The sequence below is a fragment of the Sorex araneus genome, chromosome 4, assembly GCF_027595985.1.
Source record: "Sorex araneus isolate mSorAra2 chromosome 4, mSorAra2.pri, whole genome shotgun sequence".
Classification (NCBI taxonomy): domain Eukaryota; kingdom Metazoa; phylum Chordata; class Mammalia; order Eulipotyphla; family Soricidae; genus Sorex; species Sorex araneus.
In genome coordinates, this window is record NC_073305.1 from 160,754,332 (window position 1) to 160,777,856 (window position 23,525).

The 23,525-nt window shown below is 40.9% G+C and overlaps 1 protein-coding gene across 1 annotated transcript in view; it reads right to left on the reverse strand.

The window, feature by feature from the left end:
* Positions 1 to 22,579, reverse strand: part of SGK1 (serum/glucocorticoid regulated kinase 1) — a 133,253-nt gene extending 110,674 nt beyond the window's left edge. Inside the window, exon 1 of the mRNA XM_012932864.2 lies at positions 22,017 to 22,579. Within this exon, the coding sequence (XP_012788318.2) occupies positions 22,017 to 22,085 (69 nt within the window). The 5' untranslated portion in view covers positions 22,086 to 22,579. The remainder of the gene's footprint in view (positions 1 to 22,016) is intronic.
* Positions 22,580 to 23,525: the final 946 nt, after the last annotated feature.

A 23,525-nucleotide genomic window follows, 5' to 3' on the forward strand; every position in this document is an offset into this window, starting at 1 on the left:
AAAATGTACCACTGTAACCATTTTAAGTGCTGCTAAGTACATTGACATTGCTGTGTCACCACCATCCATCCATCCATCCATCCATCCATCCATCCATCCATCCATCCATCCATCCATCTCTAGAACATTTTTCATCTTCCCAAACTAAAATCTATGAGATAGTAAGTCTTCTTACCCTCTTCCACCAAGTCCCGTCTACTTTCTCCTTTTATTAATTTAACTATTCTTATGTCTTATGTCTTATGTGAATGGGATCACACAGTCTTTGTTCTTTTGTGATGGGAATAGCTTGTTTTGATTATTAACTGACTCTATCCTTGAAAATGTAAGCATCTAAACTAGATGTGCATAAGCACCACACCTAAAGACTACAACTTTCCCCATCACACTCTATGTACAATTTAAAGAACATTGTTTAGAACTATGTCCAGAAACACAACCCCCAGTGAACACTGTGGCCAAGTGTGTGAATATCACAATCTGATGTATGGAACTCCTAACCATTGCAACAGGAAAGAAAGAAAGAAAGAAAGAAAGAAAGAAAGAAAGAAAGAAAGAAAGAAAGAAAGAAAGAAAGAAAGAAAGAAAGAAAGAAAGAAAGAAAGAAAGAAAGAAAGAAAGAAAGAGAGAGAAGGGAAGAAAGAAAGAAGGGAAGAAAGAAGGGAAGAGAAGGAAGAAACGGGGGAGGGAGGAGAGAAGAGAAGGAAGAAACGGGGGAGGGAGGAGAGAAGAGAGGGGTGAAGGGATAAAGGAGAAAGGGGGAAGGAGGGGGAGAGACAGAAAGAAAAAGAAGAAGAAGAAGGAGAGAGAGAGAGAGGTAAGTACCCAGGGCACTATTTCTCTTTGTTTTGCTTTATGCTCTATTTCCAGTGCCTACTAAGTCTTGGAGACCTGTAGATTTTTGAAGATTTACATGAATGAATGGTTCAAAATGGGTCACCACAATACAATGGGACAAGAAGACAACTGAGCACACACTATGTGTTGGGAACGATTTACATTACAGGAATAAAGCCTCAGGGTGAATCTGTGCTAGTTCCTGTAGCCCTAGTACTCAACTACCAATCCAGTTGGCTGAGAATCTTTAGGAGGGGCCCCTTAGTTTCTTTGGCACCACTGGTAGAACCCTCCCTCCTGCCAAAATCAGTCAATGCTAGAGTCAAGTTAGTGAAAGGTCATTATAACATAGAGAAATAAGTGCCATAATAGAGGAAAAGTCACTGTTAAAGAAATAAGAGGAGAGTGTTTCTAGTCTTGGAAGACCAGCAAACAAAATTCTGAAAAGTGTATCTTTAAATAAATCCCTGAGAGATATGTGAGTTTGCCAGTTCAAAAAAGTGAAGTTCATAGAGAGAACACCATCCTAAGGAATGAAGTACCAGAGGTTCTTGGCTTGGACTTTGAACCCTTCCGACAATCTGACAATCCTAGAACAAGTTTTTGATGAACAATGCAAAATGCATAAACTTATCAGGGCAATCAATTATATTAAACTGCAATCAGCAAAATATTCTACAAGATCCTTAGTACACTAAAAATAATCTTAGTATGATAGGTAATTCTACACAAAAATATAATTACATTTTATATTTATAATCACAGTCTAAAGAAGAACTAATATTTCTCAATGATCGTATGAGTATATGATTTAATGTGGCACCTTAAGCAACTGTCACAGGATGTGAAAATACTTGTGCTTTCTCTAATGACATTATACAACCAATGAGCACCACTATCACTTTGATACATTCATAATTGGAGAGGTATTGAATTCATAAATTGGAGAAGGTGCATTCATAATTGAAGAAGGTATTGAATTTCAATTAGAAATGAAAAAAAACTGTAACTTTTTCCATCGAGAATCCTGAATTTGATAAATCCATATCACTTTTTCCCCAAAGGGGTTCATGGTTCCCAGGTTAAGATCTCCCGGATTAGTGGTAGGAAGTCATTGGGTAAGAATATGCCAGTCAGCATGCTTAGAAACAGAAGTCATTGGTGGAGGAAAGGGAAGATAGGGAAAGAAAGAAAGATAATGTGCAGAAGACATCAGCAATGGTTCCATCTTACTAAGTTTTATACATAACTATTGGAATTTGGATCTTATGTTGAGAGCTCTCATGAGCTCATGTTTTAGAACACACATTTGAACTGCAGTTTGGAGAATTCTATTGGGGGATATGACTGGGATCAGGAGGCCAGTGGGAGGTGAAAGCAGCTCTTAGGGAAGAATGAAGGATGAGAGCTAGGAAAATGGCTCTATTCTGTTCATCAATAAATGGGACTGGGAGCCCAAGGCAATTTAGAAGGCAGGATTGACCCATACAACTAACAGTTTGCTGGGTCCCTATGGTAATGGATGATGAGGAAAGAAAGAAAGAAAGAAGGAAAGAAAGAAAGAAAGAAAGAAAGAAAGAAAGAAAGAAAGAAGAAGAAAGAAAGAAGAAAGAAAGAAAGAAGAAGAAGGAAGGAAGGAAGGAAGGAAGGAAGGAAGGAAGGAAGGAAGGAAGAAAGAAAGAAAGAAAGAAAAGAAAGAAAGAAAGAAAGAAAGAAAGAAAGAAAGAAAGAAAGAAAGAAAGAAAGAAAGAAGAAAGAAAGAAAGAAAGAAAGAGAAGGAAGAAATGGGGGAGGTAGGAGAGAAGGGAGGGGTGAAGGGATAAAGGAGAAAGGGGGAAAACTGCACAGAGAAAACCCACAATAGTTGTAGCACTGTAGCACTGTCATCTTGTTGCTCATCAATTTGCTCGAGCGGGCACCAGTAACGTCTCCATTGTGAGACTTGTTACTGTTTTTGGCATATCAAATACGCCACAGGTAGCTTGTCAGTCTCTGCCATGAGGGCGGGATACTCTCAGTAGCTTGCCGGACTCTCCGAGAAGGATGGAGGAATCAAACATGGGTTGGCCGGGGCTGGAGCAATAGCACAGCGGGTAGGTGTTTGCCTTGCACGTGGCCAACCCAGGGTTCGATTCTCAGCATCCCATATGGTCCCCTCAGCACCGCCAGGGGTAATTCTGAGTGCAGAGCCAGGAGTAACCCCTTGTGCATCGCTGGGTGTGACCCAAAAAGCAAAGCAAAACAAAACAAAAACAGACAGGTACTGTTAACTAAAAATTAAAAATAAAAATAAGCCAAAACCCAGGATCAGTGAGGAATGTCCTTATTTCCTTTCACAATACCTTAGCTTCCTTACCAGTTTTTGCTTCCTCCCATGAATACAAAACAAAATCTCTAAATGCATAATATAAACTAAAGTTTTATGGAATCTCCCATTTCTCAAAGGCTTTAATAGATTGCCACATAGGAGAGAAAAATAACAAAACATTGATATCATTCTTACTTAAGTACTATGAAAACGTTGCTTGTGCTTTCATGGTAAAATCAGTCAATGATGGGTATTGTTATCATCAATCTGTATTTCCTAAAAGTAGAAGAGGCACTTGGAAAGAACAATCTTTGTGATTCTCCACCACTACATAAGTGTGTTATAGGTCAAAGAGAATCACAGCTGGTGTAGAATTTCCCTGAATGAGGAGGAAGCTAAAAGGGTGTTTCAGGCAAAAAAAAAAAAAAAAGTATAAAGAATGAAGGATAGGTCCTTGGGTATGTTCTGAGTTTAAAAAAATAAAGGTAGAGAGTTGGGTTAAAGAGTATAGGTAATACGGGATATGTAAGGAAATATGCAAAATATGTTCTCAATATGGAGGATTTAAATACTATGTGAAGTTATCATTTGAAAAACAATAGAATATAACAAAACTATGACCTGTTACATTATTATTATATACTGACTTAAGTAAAGCACTCCCCCCAAATTCCCCAGTCTGGAAAGAGATATTTTTTTTTAATTTGGAAATTTTCAATGTCTGGCTATGGCATCCTTTCCTTCTGACAGGGTTCCAGAATGTCTAGTAGCTTTTCTGATCCTGTGACTCTTTTTTTTTTTACTGCACTGAGGTTGGTTGAGATAAATAATATAACTTTAACTGAAGTATACTACTACCAACTATTCTTAAAAGGGTCCAAATATACCTCACATCTTCAAAAAATACTTTTAACTTTAAAAGCAAAGTAAATTTTAAAAAGGAGTAAACAAAACACAGAAGTAGGTATCTGGGAGATTAAGTGTTCGTTTCCACAAAGAAGGCGATGGCCTGCTAATGTCACCCTTGCCACTTCTCTGTGTGACTCTGAAGTTCTTTTTTCCCTCAATGTCTGGTTCCTCAGAAAATGTCACTCCTATGGGGAAGCAGTTCATGTGTCTTCAGTATTGTGACTTAATTACGGAACAGTCAAGAGTGTTGAAAGCAGGAGAAGAGTAAATGTGAAGAAAAAAGGGAAGTTCCTGGAAAAAAATCCAGAAAATGGTGATGACTGGTGCCAAGTCTCTGGTGATTAAAAGAAGGAGATTAACAATATCTACAATCAGGGTAAACATAGTTGGACCTGCTGATAAAAATTCACTGACACTGGAAGAAATAAAGAAGGATAATATCTAAGTTTTAGGCTTTAAAAAAAAATTAACTGATAGCAGTTTCATTTACTCAGATGAAGAAAATTGGAGAAGAAATGAAGGTGTCTAGGGAGGAAAACCAAGAGATCAGTTTGGACATAATTAGTTTAAGGTATATCCATGATGGGATTTTTGGTTTTTTGTTTTGTTTTGTTTTGTTTTTAGTGGAAATGTGAAGACAACTGGGAATAGGCATCCAGGGAGCTGAAACATTCGGGGAAGATAAAAGTAGTGTAATTAAACCACGGAAATGAGTGAATGTGTGTACTTCTCAGAGATGGGGAAGGGAGAGGAGGCAAAGTAGAGAAAGTAAGAGAGATGGTAAACCAGAATGAGAGGGAAAGGATGAGAAGAGATGGGAGGAGGGAGAAGATCTTGTCTTAGTCACTCCTATGTTAGAGGTTGGAAGGAGAAAAAAGAGCCAGAGAGATTAATAAATAACCTGAAGATCAGAGGACAACTCTGACAGTTCCTATGCCATACAAGCCTCATGGGAAAAGTGGCTAAGGGTGGCAGCTGAAACTTAAGGTGAGGATATATGTTCTTTGACAAAAGACACACAGAATAACAGGGTTTTATCTTAGGGTAAAAGCTAATAGGAGGATGAAATACCTTGCAATATAGATTTTTGAACCTTTAAGTCAAAAGAGGAGCAACACAATGCTTTCAAAGATAATTTCCACAGTGCTGATGAGTTGCATGGAATTTTGAATTTCAAATGGGTTTCAAGTTTTGATCTACAACTAGAGACAGATGACAAAACAAAATGTGGTATAAAATTCAGAAAACCTCTCATCAATAACAGATCAGATGTTGGACATAAGGATTTGGAGAGCTAGTCCTCCCTCCGTTCCTTTGTGCACATAAAGCTGAAAAGAACAGAGTAATTTGGTGTTCTTTAATTTAATGAGATTTGTGCAAATGGCATACTAGTTTGGCAATGAAGTCAGACCTTTGTGGTTGCTTCTAGGGACAAATATCTATAAAAAACAAATTATGTTCACTGGTTCCTAAGCTTATGAAAACAACAAATAGCCCAAAGTGAACCTGCTGAAGGTGCAAAGGTTGGTTGGTTTTTTGTTTTGAAAAATAACCTTTCAAAAATGAAATCCAGAAGCAAAAAAGCTTTATGACAGTATGTGTACAAGTCCACATATAAGTCAAATTACATTGTGTACCTTAACAAGAAGTGTGTAAAGGTTGACTAGAACAGTAGGCCATAATTCAAAAGGTCTGTGTTGATAATATCTAATGTTTTTAGTGCAGAGTGTGAACCAGCAGTGGACTGAATGATTAAGCAAGATACATCTTTCCACTTATTTCTCACAAACATTCTATAAGGTAAATTATGTACCTTTTATTATTTTATGTAACATAAAATGGCTTGCCCAATGTTACAAAGTTGGCCGAGAACAAAATATAGACTCCAGCTAGGCTTGTCTCACCCAAAGTCAGGATTCCTTAAATATTTTCTTTCCCTAAGGCTCTGAGGGTTGATTCTACTTCCGGACTATAGTTTCTGTTTTATTTTATTATTTTTTTTAGCTTTTTGGGTCACACCCGGCAACGCATAGGGGTTATTCCTGGCTCTGCACTCAGGAATTACCCCTGGCGGTGCTCTGGGGACCATATGGGATGCTGGGAATTGAACCCGGGTCAGCCTCATGCCAGGCAAACGCCCTACCTGCTGTGCTATCTCTCCAGCCCTGTAGTTTATGTTTTAAAAGGTTAAAGAAATTTTCACCATAGTTGGCTCTAAATTGGAAAATAACACTATCTTTTAATGGAGAAATAGAATTATTCAATAGTTCCACTTAGTTACTCTTCTCAATTCTGTCCATGCTTAAATTTGATTTGGTCCTCTGGCTTTCTTTGAGTGAGTTAAATCAGTGACCGTGTCCACCCTCCACAGCCAGGCATTTCAAAATATAGAGCTTCCACTTATGTCTTGAAGTCCATTCTATGAGAAGCCAGTGGCCTTCAAGGCTTTAAGCAAGGCTAAGCTTAAGATAATGAAGCTGAGAGGCAGCCCAACCTAGAAAGAAGGTGAGAGAAAGAGAATAGAGAAGCATCAAAAAGCACCAGAAACAACAGACAACAGAGTGGAGTATTTGTGGACTTCTGGCCTAGCCTATCCACCTGGTGAATGTTGCTAAGAAATATGCTATAATAAACACCCGACCCGCCGTGCAGCTCCAGCCAACATCGCACAACAGAACCATCTGAATGAGTCAACCCAAATTCCTAATCCACGGACTCATGAGCAAAACAACAACAAAAACAATGGCCATTTGATTACTAAGTTTTGAATGTTTTATTATGCACAATAGATAAACATAAATTTAGTACAATTGTATACAATTTAGAAAATTAGACTGCATTTGGTGGAACAAGCAGCAAACATTGCTATAGTTTGATTTTGATTACAAATGGCTTATGTTGTGTGTCTGAGATAATAAACCGATAGTTTAAAAATTATTACTGGTTCTTTGGCCAGGGATGTGACTCAGTGGTGGAGAACATATCTTGCATGTGGAAGACTGGTGTTCAATTTACAGTATCACACACACACACACACACACACACACACACACACACACACACACCATACACACTGGCCTTCACTGGTCTTTGGACTTTATTTTTTGGGTATGGGGCAAGAATTTTCAAGAAGAAAACATTGCGTAGAAACAAATTATATATTTGTGCAGGGAGCACCACGTTCAGTGTGTTTAAGGGCTATTCCTGAGGCTGTGTTCTGGAGTGATCTCTGGCAGTGCCCAAGTGTCATGTTTGGTGACAGGGAGAAACTGGGACTGCCATGTGCAAGGCACGTGTCTTACTTTGTGTACTATCTCTCTGGCACAGAAAGCAGTTCAAATCTTTAAATTTCACGGTCTGTGTGTGCATTTACCATCATAGTATTGCATTGGTATAATTATGTTTTCTGTCTTATATTTAAAAATATCAGCGGCAGTTTGCCATGAGCTACACATAACAAGAGAACCCACAAAAAAAATACTAGATCAAAACCAAATTCAGCAACTGAATTTCTAAGGATTTGTTTAATTTGCTCACTGAAATTTACCTTTATATTTAGCTTTGAGTTTCCTGGCAACTGAGGCAAACTTGAGTGTTATATCAGGTCGTGTGATTTCCTTCAGGGGGAAAAAGAATCTCTAACCAGCTGTCAAATTATAAGAGCAATTTACTATGTGGATCTTTATACCAGGGAGCAGTAGGTGGTGGAACAGACATGGGGGGGTCAGAAGCTAGCCCAAAGGGTGAGGTGCTCGCCTTGGATGTGACTGCAGCAGCGATCCTGGTTTGAATCCCCAGCATTGCACACAGTCTTCCAAGCACCAGCGGGCATTGTTCCTCAGCACGGCCAGGAGTGACCTCCGTAAACCACCAACTGTGCCCCTCCTCCACACAAAAAGGAACACAAATGTGTTTTATGTGTGGGAGTTTTACATATACTCTTGTTAAAATAAAGCACAATGTTATTTTGAAGATTTAATTTCTATGTGGGTTTTCAAGTGAACTCTTCTACCCTCTCCTTCAAAATTTTATAAATTTCTATCTTTCTATTTGTTACCAGAAGTATGTTGATAAACTCCCAAAGTACCAGGCTGTGACAGAATAATTGTAAAGCAAAGAGAAATTTCCTGTCCTTGGAAAGGTCATAATCCAGGAGGATATTAATTTGTGTGAAGGAAATTAGTGAAATAGCTATGCCAATAGAGGATAATAGATCAAAAGATTAAAAAAAAAGTGCAGGTGCTATAGTGAGCATATAACAGGGAGATTAGCCAGAGATCCTGAGCCTGGGTATGATGATAAGAGTGAAGGAGCCACGTAATTTGTTATGTCCTCATTTAACACACGTAGAGACAAATCATGTTAGCTGCTGCTGCTGAGAACATAGAGAGTGTTCACATAGATTCTATATCTATGGTTTTAAGATTTATGGCTTGAGGAAGGAAAAAACTATCAGAAATTTTCATTGCTCTGATTTCTGGAAAAAAATTAAAAGAATAACATAAGCACTGTCAAAATATCAGATGAAAAAGAATTACATTCTTAGATTCCTTATAAATGAGATCAGGTCTGAGGGATGGCTCACAAATACCTGACTTAATGCATTAATTTTGAAATAGGAATTATTAGCAATGGATTTGCCATCTGTTAGCAGCAAGATGGGGAGGGTGTGGGCCCTTTTACGTAAAAGTTGACAAATAGACAAATAAATTAGACATGACTACTTTATCAAAACTGATAACTAAGACTCTGTTTATAATACTTGCCAGCTGTTTGTTCTTACTATGTATTATTCAGTCTCTGAGGTCAAAAGGTTGAAAGAGAAAACAATGATATTTATTTTCTTCAAAAAATTCATTTATAGTTCATTATAATTTAGTGTAGTTCTTCAATGCTACAATAAACACCCTACCAGCCACATAGCTCCTAAGACTTCATTATATAAAATTTAGTAAGACTTCATTATATAAAATTTAGTAGGAATTTTCCAAATTACTACTCACTTTCCATATCTACTACATTGCCACATTTATTTTAAACATGTCATTAGCTTCCAGACCCATTTCACAGGTATTATACAGAGTATTAGTTTTTCTGCATTTTGTTTGTTTGTGTTTTGCAGAATTTACCAATAATTTTGACACAATAAAAATATTCCATGTTAGAGTCCATTCTAAAGGCTCTGAGTATGCTACTTTCAGATCTAAATGAGGCTTTAATGGCTAAGGATAAAATCTCTGTTACAGTTGAATTGTATGCCTTCAAAACTCATATAATAAAGTCCTGTGAAGTCCTAAGAGTTCTATATGTGAGTCTACCTGGGGGGAGTTTTTCTTGGTTTGTTTGCGTTTGATTTTGTTGTTGTTGTTTTTTGGTGGAGGCAGGCAGAAGGGCATGCATACCCAGATATGTCTGGGGCTTACTACTGGCTCCGTGTTAAGAGATAATTCCTGGCAGTGCTCGGGAGACAATATGCAGTGAAGGAATTGAAACAGGGTCAGCCATGCACAAGAAAGTGCCTCATTGTCCCTGGCCCTAGAGCAAGAAGTTAACACCAGGTGGTCCTGGATCCAAAGAGTGGTGTCCTTATAAAAGGGCAATTTGGATAGATAGAGACAAATAAAGAATATGTAACTACATACAGGGAGAAGATGGCCATCAATAAGCAAAGGAGAGTGGTCTGGAGCACATTCTCTTGTGTCCTCAAAAGGAACCAGTCCTGCCAACATTTCATTCTTGGACTTTTGGCCTGAGAATATTGAGACAGTGAATTTCTGTGGTCTAAGCTACCTGCTTTGCAGCAGTCAGAAAACTAGAAATCCTCTAACAAATGAGTACAATCTCTATTTCCCTATGAAAATAGAAGACAGTTTTTGGAACCTTTCCTGACTTCTCACCCCAAAGATGGATTGACAATGATGTTGATTACTTCCTTACATTAATAGATATCTTTCCTGTCTCAACTCTACGAGTTTTACATTTACATTGAATAGATTCTTCAGAAAACTATAAATAAATGTAGTTATTAATCTTTTCTGATTACTTACAGTGAAAATGACGTAAAAGATAGGGGGATTCATAAATCAAGCACTCCAACTTGTCACAAGGATTTAGGAAGACTATTTACATCTAGTTTTCAGGGGACCACTTCCCCAAATAACTCTACCTGTTTGTTGTGGTGGATCAGGGAACTAGCAACTGTGCCAGGAATGACCAGCACAACTGTCCAGGCGATGACTGAGCAACACCCACAGTAGGTCCTGTTAAGTCTCCCAGAATCCTCCCCGACCACTCCACATTTCCCAGCAGAAATTCAATCTGACTGAGAGATGACACCAAATGTGGATACAATAAAGCTGAGTGGGCCTGTGACACAGAGAAAGTTGATTCTCCTTAATAACCTAGACTTCAGGGGCCAGAGATACTACAGCAGTTAGATAGCTTGCCTTGCTACAGCTGACTCACTCTTTCTCTTTCTCTCTTTCTCTCTCTCTCTTTCTCTCTTCCTTCCTTCCTTCCTTCCTTCCTTCCTTCCTTCCTTCCTTCCTTCCTTCCTTCCTTCCTTCCTTCCTTCCTTCCTTCCTTCCTTCCTTCCTTCCTTCCTTCCCTCCCTCCCTCCCTCCTCCTTCCTTCCTTCCTTCCTTCCTTCCTTCCTTCCTTCCTTCCTTCCTTCCTTCCTTCCTTCCTTCCTTCCTTCCTTCCTTCCTTCCCTCCCTCCCTCCCTCCCTCCCTCCTTCCCTCCTTCCTTCCCTCCCTCCTTCCTTCCCTCCCTCCCTCCCTCCCTCCCTCCCTCCTTCCTTCCTTCCTTCCTTCCTTTTCTTCCTTCTTTCTTTTTCTCTTTCTTTCTTTCTTTCTTTCTTTCTTTCTTTCTTTCTTTCTTTCTTTCTTTCTTTCTTTCTTTCTTTCTTTCTTTCTTTCTTTCTTTCTTTCTTTCTTTCTTTCTTTCTACAAAGCTGTTCATGATTGAGTTTCAGTCATATAATATTCCAACACGCATTCCTCCACCAGTATAATTTCCCAGCACCAGTGCTCCCCCTTTCCCTCCTACCCCTCCAACCCCCCCAAAGCCTGATTATTTGGCAAACACCTCTCTTCTCTCTCTATCTCTTTCTCTCTCATTTTAGGCATTATGGTTTGCAATACTGATGCTGAACGGTTATCATGAATATCCCTTTACCTATTTTCAATACTTATTTCCTGTCCATGGTGTTCATTTCCAGATAGTGTTGTCAGAATGGGCCCTCCTTTATCTTCTGACTCAGGTTTGACCCACACTAACACAGAGAGTCCTCGGAGCCTGCCCACCAATAGTGTTGAGTGCAGAGCTAGGAGCAAGCCTGAGCACATCGGGGTGTGACCCCCAAACACAAGAGAACAACCAAAACCTTAGGCTGCAGACCCTGAGGCAGAGCAGTCTTCTCTCCAGGCTCCCTGGTGTTAACAATCCCCTCAAACCACCTTTCCCAAAAAATGCTCTTGCTTTGTTAGTAAGTGAGCTTCAGAAGATCCAGCTGAGCTGAGGGAGGGGTCCCCTTTAAATACAGTTCCATAAAAACACCAACCTAATCATCAAAATAGAACTCAGTTTAGATTTCAGTGCTCGATTTCCTACCAAGCTTATTCAAACAAAAACATCATTTCATTTCCTGGTTAAGAGCTTATTAGTTCAGTAAGGAAAAAGCGCTAATTCTTTCTCAAATTTAGCTTTATTCTGTTTTCTTTCTTTCTTTCTTTCTTTCTTTCTTTCTTTCTTTCTTTCTTTCTTTCTTTCTTTCTTTCTTTCTTTCTTTCTTTCTTTTCTTTTTTTTTGTGAGAACAGATAGATTGCCTTAGAAGCAGTAGAAAATCAAAGAATGGAATTCTTTCTTCCTTTCTATATCAATACCCTTCCTTTTACCAAGTCATGGTAGCACAATCACATATGCTACCTCCTCCCCCAAACGCTGATTAAAGTCTTTTTATTGATTCATTAAACAGATATTATTGAGTTTCTGCTATGTCCAAGGATCTCACAGCTGTGAACCAGACAGACAGGCTCCCTATTCTCAGGAAGTTTTTATTATAGCATTCAGAGATGCTATCTGGAACTGTAGGAAGGGGTCATTTTATTTTGTGTTTTAGTGATGTAAGATAATTTTATTTAAAGAAAGAGGAAGAGAGACAGATAGAGAGATAGAGAGAGGTGTTCAAGAGAGAACATGGGCTTCTGGGGTAGGGGAGACTGCTGAGAATACATGTCTCATGTTAAAATGCGGGTGACTACAAGTTGAAGAATATGCGGAGAGGATTCATTTAAAATTTTTTTCCCATTTTAAATGTTGTCTTTTTCTAAAGCACTCTTCGCTGCTTTGTCTCTTAGCCATACATGATCTTTTGTTCGTTTTTTTTTGGGGGGGGGCACACCCAACTGTGCTCAGGACTCTGTGCTCAGCAATCATTCCTGATGGTGCCTTACCCTCTGGACTATCTCTCCAACCCTACCATGAACTTTTTAACCACTATGGGAGCTGTATTCTCACAGCCTGTGTTCCATATTTTCTTTCCAACAGTACTAATCCTGAAGAATGTGGATTTCAGTCAATAGTGTCAATTTTCAGAGAGTTCTTTGTATAGAAAGATGATATTTATAAATAACAAATATAAAAGTTAAATACTATTACTTCTTTTGAATTCTCAAGCTATAAGCTTTTTGGGGGGGGGGTCACACCCGGCGATGCACAGGGGTTACTCCTGACTCATGCACTCAGGAATTACTTACTGGCGGTGCTTGGGGGACCATATGGAATGCTGGGAATCTAACCCAGGTCAGCCGAGTGCAAGGCAAATGCTTCAGCCCTCAAGCTATAAGCTTTAGGGTTTTTCTTTTCCTCTGAGGAATATTTTGATGTCGGTCGTATAAGAACTTCATTCTTAAAATGTTTTAGCACCTTGAAATCAAGAGACTCACCCAAACTTTAACAGCTAAACTTAGAAAGGTGCCTGTCAAGAGGGCAAGAGGTGGTGATGGAGGTGGGGGGTTGGGGTAGGGCGGTGGACGGTGGACATGGGAGGGAACCAGGGAATATGGTGGAGGGAAGCTGACACTGGTGGCGGGATTGGTGTTGGTGCTGCAACATTTTATGTCTAAAACTCATCTGTGAATTACTTTGTAAATCACAGGGCAGATTTTCTTTTTGTAAAAACTATGTAGAAAGAAAAAAAACATGTTTTTAATACTTTGGAGACCTTTACCTGGTTATTTCTAGAAACTAAAATCTTTGATCCACCAGAGTCTTCTATACCGGTTGATCTCACACTCAGAGAATACGAAATATTCTTAATGGCAACAGGTTAAAAAACAAAACAAAAGCTTGAGTTCTGCATTGTCTATGGAACTTGAGTGTTTCACTACAGGCTTCTCTCTCTTTTCCCTTGATGTGAAATTACCCTAAAAAGATATGGGATGGGAGGCAAAAAGAAACAGGAAGAGGAGAAAGAGGAGGACAAGGGGGGGAGGAGGGATAAGGGGGGAGGGGCCACATGACTCACCAATGCTAACAAATGGCAGTTTGGGCGAGTGCCCTGACCCAGGAATGAAAAAGTGATCAAGGTGACTCCAAAGAGACTAAAATAGTTAAGAGGATTTTTCCCAGAAAAAAAAAGAAGTCACAGCAGGCTCGGGAAAGCAATCAGAGTAATATTTTGGCATCTGGTACAACAACGGAGGGGAAGAGTCTCCTCCTGCCCTGGATACAGAGCTGACCTTTATTTCCCTTCGTTGTAAAACCTTACGAAATCATTTCAGAATGCAGCAGAGAAATAGGTGTGCGAGTAAACAAACTCTAACAGTAATCCTTTCTCCAAGGCTGTGCAGCTGCAGGAGGCCCCCACAGCAGCGCCTAGCTTGCCTCACTATCTGTTTTTCCTTTCTTCCCACACCCTCCTCTTTATCCCACTCATCATCTTTTAAGACCTGCCACCCTCACTGTGAGACTGAAGGAAGCTGGTGTTTGCTGGCGGGTCTGCCCTTAGACTCAAGACCCGGGCAGGTCAACACAACTGCGCTTCTAACTTCTGGGCCAGGAGGAAGCTGGTGTGCTCAGGGCCACACCACTGTTGACTTCTGTAGCAGCGAAGACGGTAATCCCTTAGAGAGCTACCGTATACTCCTTCAGCTAAAGTCCCTGTGGAGACTGTTTGCCCTGTGAGCTTAACCTTCTTAAACTCTCTGGAAGGGAACAAAATTCTTATTTCCATTCTAGGAAAGAGCCAATACTTCTACACTCAGAAAGGCTGATACACTAGGAATTACAGCCCCAGGTACTGTCCTATCCATAAAAGTCTGGAGTCTTTTTAGCTGCCAGTGCTCAGAATGTTGACATTGACTCTTTAACTTTTGGGACTTACATTTTGAAAGTATACATTTAAACAAAGCAGCCTTTAAAAATATACCTTCACAGTAGTTCCTCTAGTGAACTCTCTTTAACTTGACCTAAATTAGTAATGAAGCTTTTCTATGGATTCCAATTCCTGCATAATTCTTTTCTTATGCATTTATAATCTCAAATATACAATTGGAGACATGTGTTTCCATGGCTTCCCACTCCCCGTGTTAACTTGGCTTGCTCTTGTTGCGCATTCACAGAACGTAAACTATGGGTGAGCTCAGAATATTTCTTATTTCAGTGTTATATATATGGCACTAACACTTCTGTACCAGTTCTTCAAAAAATGGAACTTTCAAGGAACTCTGCGACACTTTCCATTCAAAATATTTCCCAAACACTGTAGCAGAGTGAGAGCCTAATTATCATAGGACTTTCTTGAGAACTGCTGGGGCAACCACTTCTGTAGTAGCTGAGAACAGCTCATCACCTATGTTCTGTGGGACTGAAGAATAATTCCTCAGTACCGGCAAACTTAACCAGCAAAGCTTGACCTTGGTCTGGTCCAAATGATGTAAGATTTATGGGTTAAAGTGAAAAAAGCACTTTGAGTTCAAACCTTTCTTCATGCTCAATAACTCTTGAGACTATGTTGAAGAGTAAAGGGAAATCATTTTTGTATGTTTTTAGGATTCTAGGTGAGAGAAAATGTAAAGCAGAATGGTGTAGTATGATAGAGAGAGATAGAGAGACAAAGAGAGGAGATACATTTTTACATCTATCTTATTTCGCCTGACAGGAAAAACATTATAGAAAAGATGTATTGAAAACAACCACTCAAAAGCGACATATGCACACCATTATTCATTGCAGCACTTAGTACAATAGCTAAGATATGGAATCAATCTAGGTATCCAATGACATATGAGTAGATTATCAGCTTAATCAATGGCTGAATAGATAGCAGTACTCCTACATTTAAAAACAAAGAGTGGATTATGAAGATGTGGCATATATACACAATGAAATACTATGCAGCTGCAAGGAAAAATGAAATAATGCAATTTGCTGCAACCTGGTTGCAACTGGAAGATATGTTCAGTGAAGTAAGATAGAAGACTCACTTATCTATGGTATATAAAATGACCGTACAAGGAAATGTAGTGTAGTAAAGGGCAGATGTCTATATCAGTCTTGACCCCAGAGTATGGGGAAGAGGAGAACAGAGAAGGAAAGAAATAAGAGTGGGGAAGGAAGATGAAAAAGAGTAGATTGGAAGCAGGGATCAGAGACCTCGATATATTGGTAATGTGGGGGGATAGTATAGCTGTGTATCCAAACCACAGACTCCACAAAACTGAAAACATGAGATCCAAACGAGAGCCACCAAACTTTAAAATGTGCCTGTCAAGGTGAGAGGCTAGAGGGGCTGAAGCGAACTTTGAACTGATAGATGATGTTGACACTGGTGCCAGGACATTGTAAGTCTAAAACTCATCTATCAGTAACTTTGTAAATCACAGTTCTTTAATTCAATAGATTTTTTTTTTTACAGAAAAGAAATATTGTACTGGGGGCACTGGATTTAGCTGAGGTTAAGTTTCTTTTAGTTCATGTCAGAAAGGGTAGTGATGATCTGCCTTTTAACTAGATTTGTTATTCTTCAGTGTGTCTTTGTATATATAATCCCTATCCAAATATGGAAGGAATAAAAATACATTCAATATCTAAAAGGAAGGAGGAGGAGGACAAGGTGACTTAGGGAAAAAGTGATAGAAAAACCATTCATCTGATTCATACTTTAATTCAACAAATAATAGTTTGGCAAGTGGAGGATGTAGTGAACAAGGTAAGGACCTCTTCTGTCCTTGAAGACCTCCTTGGGAGCCACAGGCAACTCAAACAGTCTTAATAATGTGAGAGTTTTGCAGCGGAAGCACAAACAAAAGGGCCCCAAAAGCTTAGGAGTAGGATGGAAGCTACTTCTGAAGCACGGAGGAAGCTGCCATCTCCGTGGTTCTGGGAAGCATGATTAAGTAAGCCACCGGAAAACATAATTCAAACTTCTGACTTGTTGGAAAGCGTTCCTACTACATTCAGGAATCACTAGAGAAATAACTCTCTGACGTTGATTCCTATTTCTGCCCGCTACCATCATATCTCCACCCCTCTCGCTGAGCCCGGCAAGCTACCGAGAGTATCTCACCCGCAAGGCAGAGCCTGGCAAGCTACCCGTGAGGTATTCGATATGCCAAGAACAGTAACAAGTCTCACATGAAGATGTTACTGGTGCCTGCTCGAGCAAATCGATGAGCAATGGGATAACAGTGATACCATCATAATTTTCTTTAGAACCCTTTAGCCAAGCCTTCGGCACTGATCACTTCAGAGCAGTTAATGACAGTGAGGGAACTGTAAGAACATTGGTGTTCAAGCTCCCAGCCTGAGTGCCAGGGAGACACTGCAAGTGGTGGAGCATATGGCTAGCATGTGTGAAGTCCTACATTCTAACCAAGCATCACAGGGGCATTTGCAGGAGTGGGGCACTGTAAATTAATGAATAAGTCAGTAATTATCCAAAGCTGCCTGTTGGAGACTGAGTTCGTATTCTGACTCTGCCTCTTCCTAGCACCGTGACCTTGGGGCAGTTCCTTAACCTCTCTGAGCCTCCGTTTCCTTGACTGGAAAATAGGAACATGGGGTGAGGTCAGGATTACATTAGTAAGGGGCTTTGCATGATGTCTGATCCTGATTATAGGTTTTATTATTCTTTTTTTTTTTTTTTTTGGGTCACACCCAGCGATGCTCAGGGGTTACTCCTGGCTTTGCACTCAGGAATTACTCCTGGCGGTGCTTGGGGGACCATATGGGATGCCGGGGATCGAACCCGGGTCGGCCGCGTGCAAGGCAAACGCCCTACCCGCTGTGCTATCGCTCCGGCCCCAGGTTTTATTATTCTTGATTCATTTATTTTTCCACTACACGTTTTATGCAGATCAGCCCACAAAGAAGATGTGGAAGGCTTTACTTAGGAAACAGATCTTGGTTATCATTTAACTCAGAAGCAGACAGGATAGGAGAGTGAAGAAAATTAAAAAGTAAAGTGCTGCTGTTTGTGGAACAGTTGTGAATAAGTACTTCAAAGGAGTTTAGTTTCATTTTTAGCTTCTGCTAGGATAAATATTACACCTGGGCTGAAAACATTTGTGTCCTTCTCTGTCAGTTTTAGAGAAAGGAGGAGCAAAAGGGCAGCGGTCCCCTTTTCTTCTCCAATCACCCAGGTTTGTTTAAAACATCAAAAACCTCTAAAACCAATCATTTCCATCCAAATGCTGCCTGTCATTAATGAGCTATGTAACTCAGAGCTTGTTCCACCACTTTAGCACAAGCAATCAGTTTTCTACTCTGTGAAATGGGAATAACAGTGTTCTACCTTAGATTTTCTTTTGAGCACAATAAAGTAAGTATGAATATAGTATAGCATTTTATTATTATTATTATTATTTTTTTGCTTTTTGGGTCACACCCAGCGATGCTCGGGGTTACTCCTAGCTTTGCACTCAGGAATTACTCCTGGCAGAGCTTGGGGGACCATATGGGATGCCGGGGATCGAACCCGGGTCGGCCGCGTGCAAGGCAAACGCCCTACCCGCTGTGCTATCGCTCCGGCCCCTAGTATAGCATTTTAGAAGCATGCCCAGTCGTACTAACAGTACAGTTGATATGAAATGTATATCCTTCTACTCTTGTTTGTTACAAAAGGGAAAAATGAGTGAACGAAAAGAAGAGAAAGCACAGAATATCTAGAAGTATCATACACCTGAGGGATAGGTTAAGCCCATTTTCATTCACTAGGTGATTCACCTCTGCATTCTCAGTTGATCTCTTCATCTTTAACCAAAGAAGTCAATGAGATAACATATACTGTTCATTCCAAATTCAAAATTTTATTCAGGTAGATATCTTTGACTGGCTGCAAAGGCTAATGTTATTAGGGCTATCTTGTCTATTTTGTATGTCAAGTATATTTTTACAAAGAATTATTCAATTGAAGATAATGCTATTTGTTTTCTGAGTCAAGATGCAAACATTAGAAGCGAGAACAAATGTTTAAATCTATGGAAATCTCAAGCACGGTTGATAGCTTGATTTTTCGGGTTTCTTTTTTGGAGGAAGAGTTTGTGGCATTCCTGCTAGTGTTCAAAGTCACTGCAGATGGTGCTCAGGGAACACAAAGGTGCTGGGGACCGGTAGAGGGTTGGTGGCAGCCAAGGCAAAAACATGAACCCTTGAACTATTTCTCTGACCCGTAATTGAAAACGTTTAAAGGTCTTGGATTATGGGAATAAAACTAGCAAGGACATCTCCCCATTCACCTTCAATGACCTTTAGCACCTCTAAAAATAAAGCATCATCACAGAGCTCTAAAACTAATTTATCATTAGCATAGAGCATGACCATAGGACACCAGTTAAGTTTAGCTCAGCAAATCTCAACTAAATGAAATGAAGCACATTGAACTGAGCTTCTAAAATATGAGGATGGAAAGCAAAAATCTGAAGGACTTTGTCAAAATAGCGCCGATGACCGTTCTGCTATGGTCCCAGAAGCTGGGTTCCCTGAGCTGCCTCCTTCACTGTCCGTGTCACCCCTGAGGGAGTATCTGCTGAGGCTTGGCTGCCTTTATAGATTTTATAAGCCAGGCAGAGTTATAAAGATTCTTCCTTGGAAGGAAAAGATTTTGTGGTAACAAATGGGGTCAGGGAAGGTGATTGTTTTGGGTCAAACATGGCTTACATTTTTCTGCTTTTTAGCTATGTGACCTTGAGAGCTGGGTGTTTAATCTCTCAAAGTCACACTTTGCAGTTTCAATAGTTTTCTTAAATTCAGTTGTTTTGAGGAATAAATGAGATAATAGATGAAAAAGACTTGGCTATAATATTTAGAGCTCAGTAAACCCTCAATAAAGGCACCCTTACTTGCCTTTCTAAGTGAATGACGGAACAGAACATCTATTTTCTTTTTTCTCACACTCTCTTTGAAATGTATGTCTTAGAGGCTAGGGAAGCACTTAATTTGGCATTTTATAATCATTGTTTGGGTCCAAACCTGGGCCTTTTAAATGAGCCCTAAACATTTATGCTTTTGTTCACTCCTCCCCGGATTTATTCATGTTTTTATGTGGGCACAAGACAAAGTTGCCTTTATAAGACTGTCTAGCTAGGTTAAAAATAAAATATGCAGAAATGTGTGGAACTTCAACCATAGAATATAGGAAAAATGGATTATTCTTAGCTGAAAACAAAAGCACTGTAGTGTATGACTATGTATGTAAACTCATAGGAAAGATCTGGAAAGTCTAGACATAGATATGGTAAGAGTGACCTCTGGGGAAAGGAGGAAGGTTGGGAGGGGTTGGAATTTACCTCAGTACTGTGGTTTTACATACGTAGTTACATATTTGTAGTGTAGTTAAAAACCACAAGACACACACACATGCACACTCACATTCACACACGCACACACACACATACACACATACACACTTGCCCCAAATAGTGTCATGGTTCAAGTTTAAATGAACTTCTAAACAGAGACCTTGAGGACTCTACCAGTAGACAAGAATCAAAGAATTCCTCCCTGGGGCTGTCCATGACTTGATCCAAAGCCCGATTCTGTTTATAACTTTTTGTCCTTGAGAAGGAGACCACGACAGGGTGTTTCGAATCCCATCTCTAGCAGTTGATACACCCAGATTAGAAAATCAACAACGGAGTTGCTTGCCAGGTACATTGGCAAACTTGCTCTCTGCAGGTACCCTGATAAGACATCAGTACTCTGGCTAGTTCTTTGCAATAGTCAAGGTCTACAAGGCGACAATCGAAGGCAACGCACTTGGTCAATTATGCTTTTAAGCAAAAATTAACCAGATGTTAAGTTAGTCCGTTAATAAATTTCCATAGTGAAGGAAATGAGATGACTTTTTAAAAAATCTATTTAAAACATTGATAGATTAAAGCTACCTGAGTGGTCCTTACAAATCATGCTTGCCCCACACACTCCTCCCCCCCAGAACCACCAAATACAATGATTTAAAAGGCATAAAGCATTGAATTATAGGCTGTGACATTTGTTATTAGAAAAATACTTATTTACTATTGAAAAGCAGTTTTCAAAGGAGGACCCTTCCTGGGGAAGAAATATTTTGGGTAAGGAGAAAACATCTTGCAGCTCTGAGAAGTTGCATGGACTTGCTTTGATTTGGCATCAAATCTCCGCTAGTGACAGGCCTGGCCTACTAGGGCGGGCTCCTTTTGCCCTGATTTGAGTGCATAGATTTTGGCCACTAGACTTGAGGGAAGATCTGGCTTTGCTGCTGTGAACTCAGATTCAGTGAAAGCCCTGTGGGAGTCTGTGGCTGGCCTTCTGGCTGGCCCAGGCATCTGAACTTGAGTATTTGGTGCAGAGAAGGAGTTTGGCCCAGTCCGTAATTCATTGCATTCTGCCGGTGGGGTTTAGTGAAGTGCTGCATTTCAGACATTTCAGGCGCAGCACAGAATGGGACTGAAGGAAGGGGAGGAAGAATGAATGAAGAGAGCCATTTTGATGGAATTGCCCTGGGGCAGTAAAGAGGACCACTGAACAAGTCTGTCAGTTGCTTAAACTCTCCAGGATAGGGTCAGTCATTGGTAGCTTAATAATCAGTTGTTTCTTATCTCCCACTAGTGTATAAATTCGCAAATGTAAGCAGACCACCAGGGTGAGTATGACCATGAACTGCGATGGCAAAGAATCACACACCCACAAAGCAATCTTCTCCTCCCTTTTCCCCTCCCCCTCCCACCCCCAACCATACACCCACAAAACAAAACAATACACCCCCGCTTTGTAGTTACAACAAACATACATGAAGACTATGGATGGAAGGACAAAAAATTTAAATTTAAGAAATAAATGGATAGAGTCACCCTCCCCCCCATCATACACACACAATCAGTCCAGTTCAGATTACCCATTGCACTCTCAAAGAGGGTCCTTTCAAACAAAACTGAGGCAACTTGCAGAGAATTTAAAGTGCTGGATCCCATCTTTTCTGTAAAAGGTCATTCTAGTTCTTTGCTAATTTTAGCATAGATAGGGAATCAGCAAGTTATAGGCGGAATGAATCTGGGAAGTCTAAACAGCTGCTTCTGAGGAGAGAAGGTGGTAACACAGGACTCTAAGGGACTGGATGATAGAGGAGGAAAAAGTTGCACCCTTCAAAGACATGAGCCAGAGCTACTCACTCACTCCCTAACTACAGTTCTCATAGGAATCGCCTGTAGTCTTGCAGCTTTGATGGAGAAATTCCCATTCCCACCTCAAGTCCACTTAAGGCATCCAAGCCCAACCCCCTCCTGCCAAAGCAACTCTTCCAAGGCGCCCCCACCCACGAATTAGCATCCAGGCAGGTAGATAGCCTCTCTGGACCACGGCGGCCAGCAGCTGGTCCTTCTCTAGGGTGGGGGAACAAAACCTGAAGCCTACCTCGGGGAAGCAATCAAAAGCCTCCCCAAGAAGCGCAGAAAACAAAAGAAACCAGCAAAACCTGTCCTTACCCGCTTCTTAAAAAACTGGAAGGCTGAGCACTTCTTGACTGGAAATCCATTCATGTCTTTGTTTACCATTTTCCACGGGGGGGAGTTCACAGTTTTAGATCCAGGGTGCCACCCGCCTGGTTAGGGCATCTGGTTCGCCTGCTGGAGACAGTTAATGAAGGCTGAGCGGGCTGGAGACTCCGGCGGGGCTCGGGGCGCCTTCACGCACACATTCTGCAGCACCGTCTACTGCAGCAACCTCTCCTTCCTCTCGGTTGCCACCGGCAGTGCCTTTTCTCTTTCCATTGCTCCGAAACACTTGCAGTCACCCAGCTAACGGACCCCGTCGGGGTGGTGGTGGGGAGGGTGTGGGGGGTGGGCAGCGGAGTCAGGGGAGCGGCCCTCGGGACGGCCGACCCGAGAAGGGCACCCTCGGAGGTGCGTCCCCCACCGGCTACCTGGCGGCTGGGCGAGTCGCTCCGTTCCAGGTGATGCGCTTCTGGCGGCGGCTGGGGGAGGAAAGCTGTTTTTGATGGTGCAAGTTCCAGAGGGAGCTGTAGTTAAGCAGCAGAGAGGAGTAAGAAAGAGCAGAAGCCGGAGGGAGGGAGGGAGGGAAGCAGGGAGGGAGGCAGGGAGGGAGGGAGAGAGGGAGAGCCGCGCCAGAGAGGCAGAGAGAGAAAGCGAGGCTGAAAGACGCAGCGAGTCATGAATATCTGAGCAGCTGATGGAGTGAAGGCAGAAGGAAGCACTGAAAAGCAGTTGATTCCCCTGGGGTTTGGGGATGCTACTTTCATAGCCCCCCCCTTTCCCCCTTTTTTGGTGTAGGACCATTGAAACCAGAGTTTCATGTGAAATGTAGGTCGTTTTTATGTGATGCATCCTTGGAATTCTTCGGATATGTGTCTCTTCTCTTCGGAAATGCCACTCCATTTATTTCTGATCTATCCAAATGCGCAGAGAGACGGGAAAGAAAGTGCGACCCGGTGTGTAACAATGGATGAGCTGGCTCTGTGTGTGTTGGACCCTTTTCCAGCGTCTTCTCCCTACTTGCCATCACTCAGGGGGCCACAGTGGAGAACTGTAATTGTGTCTCTTTCACCAGAGAAGCCTGTTAACAAGGAGCACAATGGACACATCTGAAGTGTTTTACCCACGATACAAAGAGCGTTACAAAAGTATTACTCAATCAGTTTAATGAAGAGGAAGGGCTTCTGAATAAGAAAGGACTGCATCCATCAAGAGCACCACCCAAATCATGACGATTATTCTTTGCACAAATGAAGTCTCCCCACCCCCCTTTTTGGAGAAAGCGGTTTAATTGGTGTGTGCGGAGTGTGACCTATTTTTTCCACTTTTATGCTTTAATGTAACTATTCTGCGGCAATTTTGGGGGAAAAAGAGAATAGAGCACATAGCTAAAGGGACAGAGCAAAGGAAGTAAAGTAAGCATCTGATTGGACTTAGCTAGACAGCAATGCCACTTTCTGCTAGTCACCTGACCTCATGATGCATCTTGGATAGTGCTTCATC